The sequence below is a fragment of the Notamacropus eugenii genome, chromosome 4, assembly GCF_028372415.1.
Source record: "Notamacropus eugenii isolate mMacEug1 chromosome 4, mMacEug1.pri_v2, whole genome shotgun sequence".
In the NCBI taxonomy this organism is placed as follows: domain Eukaryota; kingdom Metazoa; phylum Chordata; class Mammalia; order Diprotodontia; family Macropodidae; genus Notamacropus; species Notamacropus eugenii.
Window position 1 is genome coordinate 78914336 of NC_092875.1, and position 15093 is coordinate 78929428.

At 36.8% G+C, this 15093-nt stretch overlaps 1 protein-coding gene across 14 annotated transcripts in view; it reads right to left on the minus strand.

Annotated features, from left to right (window-relative positions):
• The window catches only part of SMARCA4 (SWI/SNF related BAF chromatin remodeling complex subunit ATPase 4), a 128145-nt gene that overhangs the window by 37007 nt on the left and 76045 nt on the right, over positions 1-15093 (minus strand). For all 14 annotated transcript variants that reach the window (XM_072602324.1, XM_072602323.1, XM_072602333.1 and 11 more), the window contains 3 exons: positions 8581-8699; positions 7586-7736; positions 6520-6683 (listed from right to left, as the gene is read on the minus strand). In XM_072602324.1, the coding sequence (XP_072458425.1) occupies positions 6520-6683; positions 7586-7736; positions 8581-8699 (434 nt within the window). The remainder of the gene's footprint in view (positions 1-6519; positions 6684-7585; positions 7737-8580; positions 8700-15093) is intronic.

The window sequence follows — 15093 nt, forward strand, 5'->3', positions numbered from 1 at the left end:
CTGCATTGAAATCCTACTTTCTGACTCACTCTCTGTCACTATCTTTACCAATATCTGTTTCAAAACTTTTTTTTCCTTAAACCATCTAAAAGAGTGGGGTCAAACTCAAACAGAAACAGTATTGACTTAGGAAATCACAAATTGATATTATGTATGCAGTATTATATTTGTATTTATTTTGTCAAACATTTTCCAATTGCATTTTAATGTGGTTTAAGCAGGACTTCCGGGTTTTGCTGCAAATTTCACACCCCTGATCTACAACACTGTTCCTATTTCCTCTCTGCAGAGGACCTTGACTGGAGATGCTAAAAGGTGGGGGTGGGGAGGGAGTATAATCCAAGTATGGTGGAACAGCTTATACAAAAGCAAGGTGACGAGAGAGACAGTGTTACGTGTGAGGAACAGCAAGGATACAGAAAGAAACTAATATACTTTATGAAGAAAACTAAGCCACACATAAGGAAGGCCATCCTTTGAGCTCATCTAAAGGTTCAAGCTGCATGATCAAGAATGCTGGCATTCCTTTCAGGCCACACCCTCTAATTCATCCATCTCTCCCTTCACCTCACTCATCCTAAATGTATTCTTTCTCCCTTTCCTAACTGCTTCTCGACCACTCCTCCCAGCTTTCCTAGTAAATCACTTCTGCTCTGGTCTAACTTTACTCTCATTAAAGTCTGACCCTATAATTAACTGGTTCAATTTTACACTCTCCTCTATCTTTGAATCCTTTGCTCTGCTGTTCTATTCTAACTCACTTTTTCCCAAACTCTCACCTATTTCTTCTCCACTTCTACTACTACTGAATGCTGGAGGAAGTCATGTAACTGCAATTACTTGGTCCACTACAAATTTTTTATTCCTTCTCAAATGGACCTTCACAGCTAAATGGAAATCCTTTTATTCTTCCCTGATAAAAGTCACCCTCCCTGAAGTATAGATTCCAAACCTTCCAAGCCCATCTAAAGTCTTTCCCTGACACAGAGACCCCCACCTCAATTTTACAGAGAAAAAAGGCCCTAGATCTTGAACTTGCTCTTTGCCTCAATTCCTATCTCTTCTGCTTCTCTCCCCATCCTGTTTTCTTCTGCTCCAGGGACAGGGGAAGGGCAGGCCCTATGTATGGGCCCTTGATAACATCTCTTTCCACTTCTCCATCCCAGCCTCCTCCTATTTATCGATCTCTTTTAACCCACTAGCTCCTGTCTGGATGCTTATAAACATACTATTGTCCTGTGCCTCCACCTCTTTCCATAGCCCAGATCCTAGCCTCATAAATGGGAGCCCTTTACTTCCTGCTCACCACTTGGCAAACTAGATTCTGATTCTACTATGCAAGGGTGACTAGTGAATTTTTAGCTGCTAAATACAATGGCTCTTTCTCAGATGTGCTTCTTGAGCTCTTTGAAGCGTTCTCCACTTCTAACCATACCCTCTCCTCTTGGATATTCTTTATCTTCACATCACCACATATGTACCCTTCTAATTCAAGTCCTCACTACTGCTTGACTGGTTTGTTACAATGATGATGATGCTAATAAAAATAACCGCTAACAAAGAGCCTGAAGGTTTGCAAATTTCCTTACACATCTCATTTGATCTTCACAACAATCCCTATGAGGTAGGAGCTATGACTACTCCCATTTTACAGATGAGGAAACTGAGACTGAAAGGGCTACGTGATTTCCTACACATTATTCCTAGTCACACATTCTTTAATTTTGTGACACTGGCATCCCTGCTATTCCATGAACAAGACACTCCATCTCTGGCTATCTGCCATGCCTGGAATGCTCTCCCTTCTCATTTCCACATATTGCCCTCTCTGGCTTCTTCTAAGTTCCAAATCCCATCTTCTACAGGAAGCCTTTGCCAACCCCTCTTAATTCTAATGCCTTCCCATTTATCCTCCAGGGTTTTCCACATAGACAATGAGGTTGATGCTCATACTGCCAGAGGTAGCTCAGCTTTGGGAGGCTCCAAAAGAAGAGTGTGGGAGAGTAGAGGTATCAGGCTGCTTACCAGCTTACCAAACTGAAGGCCTAAAAAACCACCATGATGACTACACTGCTTCATGCCTGTGAAATATGGACTGCTTCCATTTGGATTATCCTGGGAAGATCCTAAAGATTACTTGGCATGATAAGGTACCAGACACAGAGGTCTTCTCTAAAGCTGAACTGAGAAGCATTCAAACTCTACTGCAGAGAGTGCAACTCCAGATGGGCTGGTCACATAGCTCTAAGGCCAAAAGACTATTTTATGGAGAGGACTCGCACAAAGTAAATGCTGGTGATGAGAAGAAGCAGTATACAGACACACTCAAGGTATCTCTGACTGTAAAACATGGGAAATGCTAGCAGAGGAGCATCCAGCATGGCATGCCTGCATCAAAAAAGGTGCTGTATTCTATAAGCAAAGCAGAATTGTAGAAGTACAAAGGAAATGTGAGCTGCACAAATCCAGAGCCACTCTAAAAGTTTTAACAGACCACTCGCACCTAATCTGTGGTAGTTAATGCCTTCCAAACTCATATTGGTCTGATCAGCAACAGCTGAACACACCATACCAGACTCCAACATTGTGACGTCATTGGTCTTCTTCAAAAATGAAAGATGAACAGAGCCTTTGGCACTGAAAAACCCTTCGCCGTCTGGCTCTAATTTATCTTTTCCTAATTTCATATAACCCTCAGCGCATATTCAACATTCTAGCCAAAATGCCCTCCCCCTGACTTCCTCCTGGCCAGGGACTCAATGACAATTTCCTTTAATGCCTAGCACAGAACAGATATTTGATGAGGTCCTGTTGAAATAAACTGAGGAGAAAAAATGGGAACTCCCAGGCCATATACTCTGATATTCGCACTTAAGTAGAAAGCATCTTTGTTGAGAGAATGGATGGCGCTTGGGGTATACAAGACAGGAATACAGTTCTTTATTAGTAGAAACTAATGAAACTGATGTTCAATGTTGCAAAATGAATCTTTTTATACTACCAAATGGACTTTAAAAATGAAGGAAAAAACAAACATCTATAAAAATTTCTACAAAATAAATTTAGAGTTACAGAGGTAATAAAAGTATCTACTTCATATCCCCATAATTCATCTTGAAGTAATGGATACCCATTTTCCCCAGCTTTAATATGACTTGTTTCCTGCAGGTTCATAAATTGCTTAAAATTTGGAGTACGTTTTCCCAAAGAGATAAGATTAAAGATTAGCAAATATCTAGGCTAGCCTAAAAAAAAGCCCATTTTATCATACACACACATTCACATATGCATGTATGTGAAACAATATTTACAGCAGCCTCAAGTTCTAGCTGCTGGCCCTTCAAACTTGACAACCATAACCCACTTCTTATGACTCAAATGAAGACAAATGTATGGCCCAAAGAAATCTAAAAAACACTGCTGGAGATTACGAAGAACTTTGGTCAAAAGGGCTTTAAATTGGAAAACAGAGGGTGAGGGATAAAATAGCTGTTAAACAGACCAATACAGATAACACAGTGAGTAATGAGTATGACACAGGGGGAAAAAGTATCCATAGAGGGGACATAGGAAGTAACAACATCCAAGATGAGGAACAGTAATAAACCTATGGTCTCAGATGTCCATTTACAAATGTAAAAACTATGGGTCAATTAAAAAATTCAACTACAATTCTTAATAAGAGAAGAGAAATCTGACCTCAAAGACATCACTTAGACTTGTTAGGAGGGAGACTAATGAATGCAACATGGACATGGAAGAAGGAACCTTGCTCAAAAGGACAAGAAAAAGTTGTATGTAAAAATGCCAAATCTTTTCTCATATAGTGGCCCTAAGCTGTTCAGCTTCCAAATCAAGTTTCTCTGAGTCCCTGTCTTCAATGGCATGGAATGAAAGAGTTGTCCTAATTTCCATTTCTTCTAATTCTCCTCTTGAACCATTTAAAAATATTTTTTGAATATTCTTATGTTGATTACTTTCACAAAGAATTCTTTCATTAGAAAATCTCCATTCTCTGGACTCAGTGCTTGGCTCTCAGACTTTCTTTCCACCACAACACCTGCTTTCATACCATTAAGACTTCTCCATCCAGTTCCTCAGTTTACCTAGTCCCTATACTTCTCCCCTCTACTCCAATTACACAGAGGTAGTTATATTCCTGATCTTGACATCACTCACAACTGTTCTACTTCCATGTTCATTATCTGATCATATATATTTTTTTTAATCATTCCATCTTTCCTTGTGTCTCACAGCCTGTGTCCCTCTTCTTTATCTTCCTTGTGACCCCAAAACCTCCATCTCTCAATTTTCTCCCCAAGGCCATCATCACTGAACTGGTTACACTCTTGTGTTCCCCATCTCGGGGAACCAGTTCAGCTCCATCTACACTTCCCCATACTCTTGAATCCCATGTTCCTTTGTGCTATTGCCAATGATTCTGAACCAAAAAATAATCCTCTCTCATTATTATGATTACTCTCAATATTCTCCTCCCTTGCTCCTATTCAAATGCTGCTGAATAGAGGTGGAGAAAATTACAAAATCATGCACAAAGAGTTCACTACAAATTTATGTTACATAATTTCAACTGGGCACCCAATGAAGTAAGGTAATCCTTTTACGCCTCCCTATTGGTTCACTTTCTCAGTGATCCCAGCAGTTATTTCAAACCTTTTCATTCCTTCTCAAGTCTCCATCACTCTCCTCCCTCCATTCTCTCAGGATCCCCTTAATAAAAGGATTTGTTCTATAAAACTTAGACTCAGTCAAAATGCCATACCCCAGGACCTAGAAGGCCATATGTAGCCTCAAGTTGGCAGATTACCATCCCTGATCTAAATCATACTCACACTCAGGGACCAAGGATATCCCCCAAGGCTCTGTCTTGAATCTTCTTTCTCCTTCCTCTATACTGTCGTTTAGTCATCCCATCAATTCCCAAGGATTCAATTATTATCTCTATGCAGATGCTTCCAAGATCTATATATCCAGATCTATTCTCTTTTTAGTCCTGTATCACCAAAGCCCTTTAGGACTTCTTTAACTATATAGGTACCTCAAACTCAACAAGTCCAAAAACAATCTCATCTTTTCCTCTAAACTCTTTCTCCCAATTTTCCTTTTACAATAGAGGGGAATATCATCCATTACCCACAATCAAAACGCTTCAGTATCAGCTTTGACTCCTTACTTGCCTTAACTCCACATATACAGTCTTGTTTCTACCTTCACAACATCTCTCCTTTGAGTCCCTTTTCTTTCCAGTCTTGCAACCAACACTAACTACCCTGGTATAAGCCCTCATCACCCCAAGCCTTGACTATACTGCAATATCCTTCTGAATGGTGCCCCTGCCTCAAGTCTCTCTCCATTCCTTTCCCAGTAGCCACCAAGGTCACTTTCCTAAAGTACAGGTCAGGCCATGCTAGTCTGACTACATCCATAAACATTAATGGCATTTTATTACCTCGAGGATCCAATATCACCTTCAATATCCTAGCCTTGTCCTATCTTTCTAAGCTTCTTAATACTTTATTCTGCTGCATGAATTCTATGATTCAGCTATAACAGCCTACCTTCTAGTCTTTGAACATAATACTCTATCTCTCAACTATGTGCTTTAGCATCGATTGACTTTTCCTGGTCTGTCTGTCCCAAGCACCTGCAGCTACTAGAGCATCTGCTCTGAAATTACCCTCCATTTACTCTGTATAGAACTTGTACTCACATGATGTCAACACGAGCTCCTTGAGGACAAGGTCAATTTTTCCCCCTCTCATTCTATCAGTAGCACTTAGAACAACAATGGGGGCTACCTTAGACCACAGTTAACATACTGTGTTCAGCTTGCAATGTCATAGTTCAATAATTAGACAATAACATAATTAGTAATTGGCAAAGAGACAGTAATTAGTTCGAACAAATACAGAAAAGATAAGCAGGGCTTTGAGGGCTCTGGCGTGAGGTTATGACACATAAAAGTTAGTTGAAAGAACTAGGAATGATTAGCTTGAAGAAGAGACCATGGGGAAAGAACAGAGATGGGAGATAAAGAAAATAGAAGACTACAATAAGGCTCCACTGTCTTGTTTTATTGGAAGAAAGTTGTGAATGACCATTAACTTATTAAAGCAAGAGACATTATCTTGCTACAAAATAGTACCCTTCTCTTTTCTTCTTAGGTCTATTTTGTAGGACAGTCACTAGGATTTATATGAGCTGCATGCTAATAAAACACTATCTTTTCTATACTACAGAGGTGTTAATGATATACCCAAAATTATCTTTCCTATAATGTTGATGAAGTTACATCTTTTCCATCTATATTCTCTCACTAAGACCCTGGTAAGCAATGGAATAGATGTCTATGAATGCCAGCCACAGTTAGGGGCTTAGTATATAGTTAAAGAAAAAAGGTCCTCCCACCCACCTTAATCTGGTCTTGCCTTACTGTCATTTTATTTTGGACACTAAGCTAAATACAATCCCAGGGAGCTTTTACTTCTGCAAACTTACGAAAGAGGTACTATGATGAGGAAAGGTCCATTGATACGCTTGTGTTCCATGAGGTATGTAATTAAAGCAATTGTCTGGATAGTTTTGCCAAGGCCCATTTCGTCTGCCAGGATTCCATTCAGATTATTATTATATAAGGACACCAGCCACTCCAAACCCTTAATCTAAAAAGGACAAAAATGCGAACATAGGTAAGTAACATTAAGTTGATGAAAGAGAAAAATTTACTCTGAAAAGTATCTCAAATGACAGAGTCCCCTTTTTAAGAGTACATTAATGAAGTAGGAAGTAGGTAATAAGTTGGTCAAATAATAATGAATCACCTTCCAACTTATTTAACATAGAATAACACACGACTCTTTAGAGATTCTGGGAATTTTGAGAAAAAAGATACAAAAAAGTATAATTATTTTTAAATGGAATATGATATCTTGCTCATGGAAATTTGGGATCTCATCAAAACAAAAAAATAATTCCTGCAACTTACATTCTACAGGGAGGAATAAACATTTTCATATCTAAGTGAAAGATAATTTGAGGTGAAAGAGAATACTAACAATTATCAGGTTCAAGAAAAACTTTCTGTAGGAGGCAAGACCTCAAGGAATACAAGGGCTATAAGTGGGAGAGATGAGAAAGTGCATGGCAGACATGGAGGACACAGTTAAAAGGCATTTAAAAGGAACTGACAGACTCTCTATCTCTCAGCAAACTATCTTATGTAATGAATAAAGAAAACTTAGCCTACAATTAGTCTAACAAGAGGCATGTGCAACATAAGGTGCCCACTATTCTGTCTCTCTCTTGGAAGAAAAAAAACATTTTATCATGTGTCCACCAGGTCACTGCATTCCATTTATAACTATTTTAGCAGCTTAAAAAGTAATCATGGTGCTTTTGGCTAAAGAGAAAAATTATTTGTATCTAACATCTACTTGGGAGATGATGATAAGTATGGCATTTTTCAACTGCTGTTAATGAACCCACTTTTAAGGATATATGTTAGAAAAGCAAGAACCCCACTTAACTGATACTTGGAAAGGTGTATTTCAATTCTTTCTCTTACCTGGTATTGTTTGAGTACACCATTCACCATGAGTGTAGACTGTTTGTCCACCCTTTCAGTGACTGCATGGGCCACAGCATAATATGACTGCAGACCACGAGCAAGGGCCTGGGAGACACCATACTCATCATCAACATCTTGTTTGGCATTCCTATGGTTTCATAAAAAAAAAGTCAGGGAAGAGATGCTTGATCTTTGTAATAAATATTCTATCAAAACAAATTTCTTTGGTTATGGTAATACTAGACTACACCATTGTTTTGTAATTTAGAAAATTAGATGCCTCAGTATGGCACCGTGGCAAGAGCTATGGGCTAACAGCCAGACAACCTAAGTTCCTTCTCTACTACCTTACTATGTCTCCTGAGACAAAGCACTTCTTCTCCAGTTTGCTCAATTGTCACAGGAGCAAGTTTTGGATAAAGAGATCACTTAAGGTCCATTCTAAAGCCTCTAATCTAACTGTTTTGTAAATTCTTGGGCTCTCAGGGTTTTGAAATATGATGCAGCAGGTCAAGGACAAGCCTAAAGTAAGTTTAAGACTTAATTCCACCAACTGCTACCAGCTCACTTTGGCATAACTATCTTTCAGTTTCTCCATTTGTAAAACAATGACTCATCACCAGTATTGAGGCTAAATCCACAAACTAAATATGGGAAATAGCCCAATGTCTCCAATTTTAAAAAATTCACTTCTAGGTAGAAGTCAAAGAAACGTGGGGGCTTTCATGTAAAAGGAAACGAACCTATAGTGAAGAGTTTCTGCAAAAAATCTCTACAGAAACAAATGGATCTGACTTTGGTTTGCACGTAAAATTTTCCAGGACTATTACTTGAGATTGTACTTATGTCCTGTGATGGAAGGTCAGAAATTGCTGGGCTTCCCTAGGGTCTGGTACAAGTTAACTATGAATCCAAAAAGATGACTTATTAGGCAAGATCTCCATTCACACTCCTATCATGCTTCTCAGAGAGTGGTAAAGGGTGCCTCTTACTCAATAATATGTCTTGCATCCACTTCAGAGACATCATCACTATCTGGATCTGGGATCTTTTTCTTTTCATCCACAGGGAGGGTGGGCTGTGCTGGTTGTGGCTGCTCTTCTTCTTCTTCCTATCAATTCAACAAAAGTCCCTCTTAGTGAGAAGCCATTTACAGCATGTGTGTATATAGACATTAAGAACATGCTATGGTTTCTGTAATGGCCACCAGCTCTACAAAAAAGAATTCTCTAAGAGATCTGTGCTCTAGGACACAAGAGTGGTGGACTACAGTTCTCAATACTCAGTACTTAAGTGAGAATTCTGTCACTCAAAAACTCACTTTAAAGTGGTAGTGTGTTCTTTTCATCCCTTCTGAATAATTTTAAACTTGGTATTATTCTGAAGTTGACAAACACCGACAAACATGAGCATTTACTCCCAAACGCAAAGAAAAACAAAGATGATATAAATGAAATTGCAAATTTTATCATCTACAATTTTTTATGTGTGATAAAATCCAACAATTTAAGTTTTAAAGTTGTCCAGCATATCTTTGTGATTTTTCTGAACTTCTTTCTATGCATTAAAAAAAGCTTCAATAATCTTCTTTTCTTTCTTTAAATTTGGCACCACTATCATTAGTTTTGTTTTCCTTGCCAAATCCCAACCTTCTGAAATTAAAACAAAAAAGCCTTGTAACAAGTAAGCATAGGCTGAGAAAAATGAACTCATGGACTGACCATGTGTCATGATTTAGGTTTCATCATTCTGCATCTTGAGGCCACCATGTATTTGTAGGTCAGGAAAACACAGACACACAGACACACACACTTTTAATGACTACTGAGAGCTAAGATTTCTTCCTTTGAGAAATGCTTGTTTCTAGGCTTTGAATTTTTGCCTATTGGGAAATGCTCTTCTTATATATTTGAACTGGTCCTTTAAATATATCTTGAGAATCAGGGCTTTATCAGAAAAAATTTCTGCAAAAACTTTTCTCTCAGTTAACTGTTTTCCTTCTAATTTTAAATATGCTTGTTTTGTCTGTGTAGAAAACACAACTGTTGATCTTATGTCCTATGAATGTTCTTCTTCCTTGTTTCATCAAAACTCTTTCTCTAACCATGGTTGTGAAAGGAATCTCTTTCCTTTCCTCTTCCTCTAATTTGTTGAAGATATGATCTTTTACATCTAGATAAATGGAACCAACATGAGATACTGGCAAAAACCTAACTTCTGCCAGACTGCTGACCAGTTTTTGTTAAATACTGAATCCTTACTGTAGTAAATGGGGTCTCTGGAGTTGACTTAAAACTTGTAACATAATGTTCATTTGGTTTTGGATTTTGTGCACCAAATCTACTACAGTAATAACCTTTCCTACTATTTAACAATACCAAGTAGCTTTGATGATTATAGCTTTGTAGTACACCTAAAGAGCTGGAAATTCTAGGCATCTTTCCTTCACATTTTTTTCATTTTTGATCTTTTGTTACTTTAGAATTCATGATTTTTTCTAGCTCTATATAGTAATATTTTGGCAGTTTGATTGGTATGGCACTGAATAAGGTAATTTGGGTAGTAATGTGATTTTATTATGTTGGCATGGATCAAACACAAGTAATTATTTTTAAGTTATTTGTGTTTGTTTTTATTTCTATCATAAGTGTCTTATTAGTTGTATTCATATAGTACCGGCGTGTGTTTTGTCATGTAGACTCTCAAATATTTTATATATTTTGCAATTATTTTGAATAAATTTCCTTCTAGGTTTAGTTGGTAATTTACAGAAACACTGATGCTTTATGTGAATTTTATATCCTGCTACTGGGTTACTGTTTTAATTAATGCTTAAGTTGAATTTCTAGGGTTATCTAAGCAGACTATCATATACAAAGAGCCGTATTTTTTTTCCTCTTTGCCTATGCTTATTTTTTGTGGGGGTAGGTTCTTGCTATATTCAGCAAGTATTTCAATCATCATATTAAATAACAGTGCTGAATTGGCATCCTTATTTTAACCCTAATTTTACTGGAAAGGCCTCTTGCATTTCTCTATTACGTAGATATACCTTATTATATTAAGGAAAAGTCCATTTATTCCTAGGCTTTCAGTGTTTTTAACAAAAATGAATGCTGTATTTTTGTCAAATGCCTTCTCTACATGTACTGAAACAAACATAACAATTTTTATTGTAATTAATATAATCCCTTATGTTTGTAGTTTTCATGACACTGAACAAAGCCTGGCTCTCTAGTACAAACTCAACTTGGTCATACGGTAAAATCTTTTTAATATGTTGCTAAGGCATTTCTAATAACATATTTAATATTTTGTGTGTTGCTCTTCAATAAGGATACTGATCAAGAATTTTCTTTTTACATTTTGTTCTTCTATGTAAGTATTGAGTTCATATTTGGGTTGGGCAGCTACGTGATGTAATGGATAGAGTGCCAGGCCTGGAGTCAGGAAGACTCATCTTCTTGAGTTCAAATCTGGTCTTAGGCACTAGCTGTGTGACTCAGGACAAGTCACTTATCCTATTTACCTCAGTTTCCTCATCAGTAAGATGACCTAGATAAGGAAATAGTAAACTACTCTGGCATCTTTGCCAAAAAAAACAAAACAAAACCAGATACGGTCACAGAGAGTCATACATGAAGGAAATAACCAAACTACTAGCACTCTTTTTGTGTAAAGAAAGAAACGGGAAGGATCTTTTCTTTGGCCATTTTTGCAAATATGTATATACATAATTTTCTTGGAAGATTTAATTTGTTGTTATTGTTGAACTGTTTTACAGTCACTCTTCATAACCCCATTAGGGATGTTCTTGGCAAAGATAAAAGTTTGTTATTGCCTTCTCCAGTTGATTTTACAGATGAGAAACTGAAGCAAACAGGGTTTAGTAATTTGCCCAGGATCATAGAGAAAGTAAGTGTTTAAGGTTGAATCTGACCACAGGAAGTTGAGTTTTCTTGACTCCAGGCCTGACACTTTATTCACTGTACCACCTAGCTGCCCTACTGTTTAACAGAATGTATGTATAAATCCAGCTATTTCTGGTTGTTTTTTTTAATTTGAGTTAATTTTGTTTTTGAGCTTGTGTTATTTAAATTCTTTATTTTTTGTTCTGTTAACCTGGGCATGTTACATTATTATTAATATTCAAAATGTTCTGTTGCTACATAGTAGGGGGCAAAGTAGTTTATAATTAGTTCCCTTATTCTTCATTTGTTGAGAATTAAAACTTTTTTGTTATTGATATTGGCAACCGTATTTCCTCTCTTCAAAAGTCAATTAGTTAACTAGTCTTTATTGTTTGTTTTTTTAATTTAGGGGGAAACTCCCAATCTCCTAGCATTCATTTGTTAAGCTCTTCTTTGAGTTTCAGAATTCCTACTTTGGTGCTTATAGTTGTGGTTTTCACAAAATCTTTTGCTTTCTTAGTTTTCTTAGTTGCTTATCTAATTCACTGATTTGTTCCTTCTCAATTTTTCAGGATCTATTAAGTATGAGTACTATTTGTTCTTTAAAAGTTTGATACAAACTCCCTTATGAATATCAGGGTCAGGCATTTTTTCTTTGGTATTTCCTTTAAAGTGAGGTCTATATTCTTTTCTGAGACTGGACAATTTAAGATCTCTATCTGGTCTTCTGATAGTTTTGAATACATTTTTCAATTCCTCTCATTCTTTTGTGTTCTCAGTTTTGTTAGCAAATAACTGCACAGTAAGTTATCATTAATATTTTTATTTCTTCTGGCTTTGCTGTCATTTTACCTTGTGCTATTTTACTGATTTTTGCTCTCTTTTTAATCAGATTAAAGAGTTCATTGATTTCATTAGTCTTTTCAAAGAACCAGCTTTTAGTTTTATCAATCATTTCTATGGGTTTTTTTTCCTGTCCAACTTAACTACTTCCTCTCTAATTTTTTGTCTCTTCTTTTGTGTTTTCTTTTTTAGGTTGTTTATTTTCTCATTTTAAAAATGTATGTTAGGTTAATCTCCCCTTTATTTTGTTATTGTATGATTTTAAATATATGATTTCACCCTGAGGACTACTTTAACTCCACCTCAGAAATTTTGGTATGCTGTTTCTTTGTAATTTCCCTTTATATAGTAACTTCTATGGTTTGTTCTTGGACTCACTCATTATTTAAGATCTCATTATTAAACCTCCATTTGGGTCTGTATCATTTGCTTGTGGTCCTGGAACCAGTTTCTATTCTTGTTGCACTATAGACTATTTCTGCTTTTATGGTACACAGAAACATGTATATTCTTTCACTGTTCCATTTAGGAGACACCTGAAGTCTTTTGATTCTAGTTTCTAAAGAAATTTGTTCAGAACTACAGTTTGCCTTTCATCTGTTAAGATTTATCCAAAACTGATAACGTGATGCTGAAGTCTCCTGTCACTATGTCTTCTCATAGGTCAGATAGTTTCCTTTGTGAATCTGGATGCTAAGACATTTGAAGTGTGTTAAATTTATGACTGATATTAGTTTACTGTCTATGGTTCCTTTTCATGTAACAGTTTCTTTGTTTACTCCTTATTACTTTTTGAATGTTTCTTTTTGCTTTATTTAGAGTATTAACAACTCCTGTTTTTCTGGATTGACTTGTTGCATAGAAAATTGTTTTAATCCTCTCATTTATTTTGCTAACCCCTTGCTTTGACCTTGGTGTACCACTCATTCCTCTCTAGCCTCCATGTACCCTCTCATGTTGCAATGTAATCCCATGAAAGAAGGATTCACCTGTAGGCAGGGTGATGTTCATAATACCCCCATCTGCCCCTTAACTGGTACCTCACTCAGATTTCCACCTTTACTTGTTTCCTTGTGTACATACAGAAAGAAGGATCTTACTGGTCTTTCTATTGCCATTCTGTTGCTTCTGCTGTCATTTCAGTTGTCTGAAGTGTTCAAGAAGCAAAATCAATTTCTTCAGTACTAGTTTTCATTCTAAAATATATTAAACTCTTCTTTTTTAATGAATGTCCATCTTTTGTTCTGGTTAAATTCAGATTTGCAGGATAAGTCACCTAAACATCCTGAGTTCCAAAGCACTATGGAATATATTATTCCAGTCCCTCCTCCTTCTTATAGCTGGTGAATAAGAGTCCTGTGTTATCTGAACATCCTTTGTATTTGAAGGTTTTTCACCTGATGCCTTGCAGAACTTGCATAGGTTAGGTCCTTGATACATAGTAGTCAATAAATATAGCAATCTACTGTTTGATAAACCCAAGGACCCCAGTTTCTGGGATAAGAACTCACTGTCTGAAAAAAACTGCTAGGGAAACTGGTTAACAGTGTGGCAAAAACTGGGCATACAACAATGCCTGACACCGTACACAAGAATAAAGTCCAATAAGTGATATTAGATATGATTGAGGCATAAAGGCTGATACTATAAACAAATTAGGAGAGCAAGGAATAGTGTATGCGTCAGATTTATGGAGAAATTTATGAGCAAACAAGAGATAGAGAACATATGAAGTGCAAAATGGATAATTCTTATTACATTTAATTGAAAGGTTTTTGCACAAACAAACCCAATGCAACCAAGATAAGGAGGGAAGCAGAAAACTGGGAAAGAATTTTTGCAACTAATGTCTGTGATAAAGGCCTCATTTCTAAAATATATAGAGAACTGAGTCAAATGTACAAGAATACAAGTCATTCCCCAATTGATAAATGGTCCAAGGATATGAGTGGGCATTTTTCAGAGGAAGAAACTAAAGCTATCTACACTCACATGAAAAAATGCACTAAATCACTAATGATTAGAGAGATGCAAATCAAAACAACTCTGAGGTACCACATCACACCTATCAGATTAGCTAACATAACAAAACAGGAAGATGATAAATGCTGGAGAAGATGTGGGAGAATTAGAACACTAATTCATTGTTGGTGGAGCTGTGAGTTGATCCAACCATGTACAAAAATATTTATAGCAGCTCTCTTTGTGGCGGCCAAGAATTGTTGGATGGTCATCAATTGGGGAATGGCTGAACAAGTTGTGGTATACAAATGTAACGCAATACTATTGTGCTATAAGAAATGAGGAACAGAAAGACTTCAGAGAGGCCTGGAAGGACTTATACGAAATGATGCTGAGTGAAATGAGCAGAACCAGGAGAACATTGTACACTGTAACAACCACAGTGTGTGAGGAATTTTTCTGGTAGACTTAGCCCTTCACAGCAATGCAAGAACCTAAAACATTCCTGAAAAGATTCTTGGGGCAAAATGCCATCCATATTCAGAGAAAGAACTATGGAACTGGAATGCAGAATGAAGCAGAACATTTTCTCTTGTATTATGTTTTGTTTCAGTTTGTTTTTTTCTCATAGTTTCCCCCATTCATTTTAATTCTTCTATGCAACATGACTGATGTGAAAATCTGCTTAATAAGAATGTATGTATGAGAAACCATATAAGATTGCATGCCATCTCAGGGAAATTGGGGAAAGAGGGGGAGAAAATCTAAGACATTTGGAAGTGATTGCAG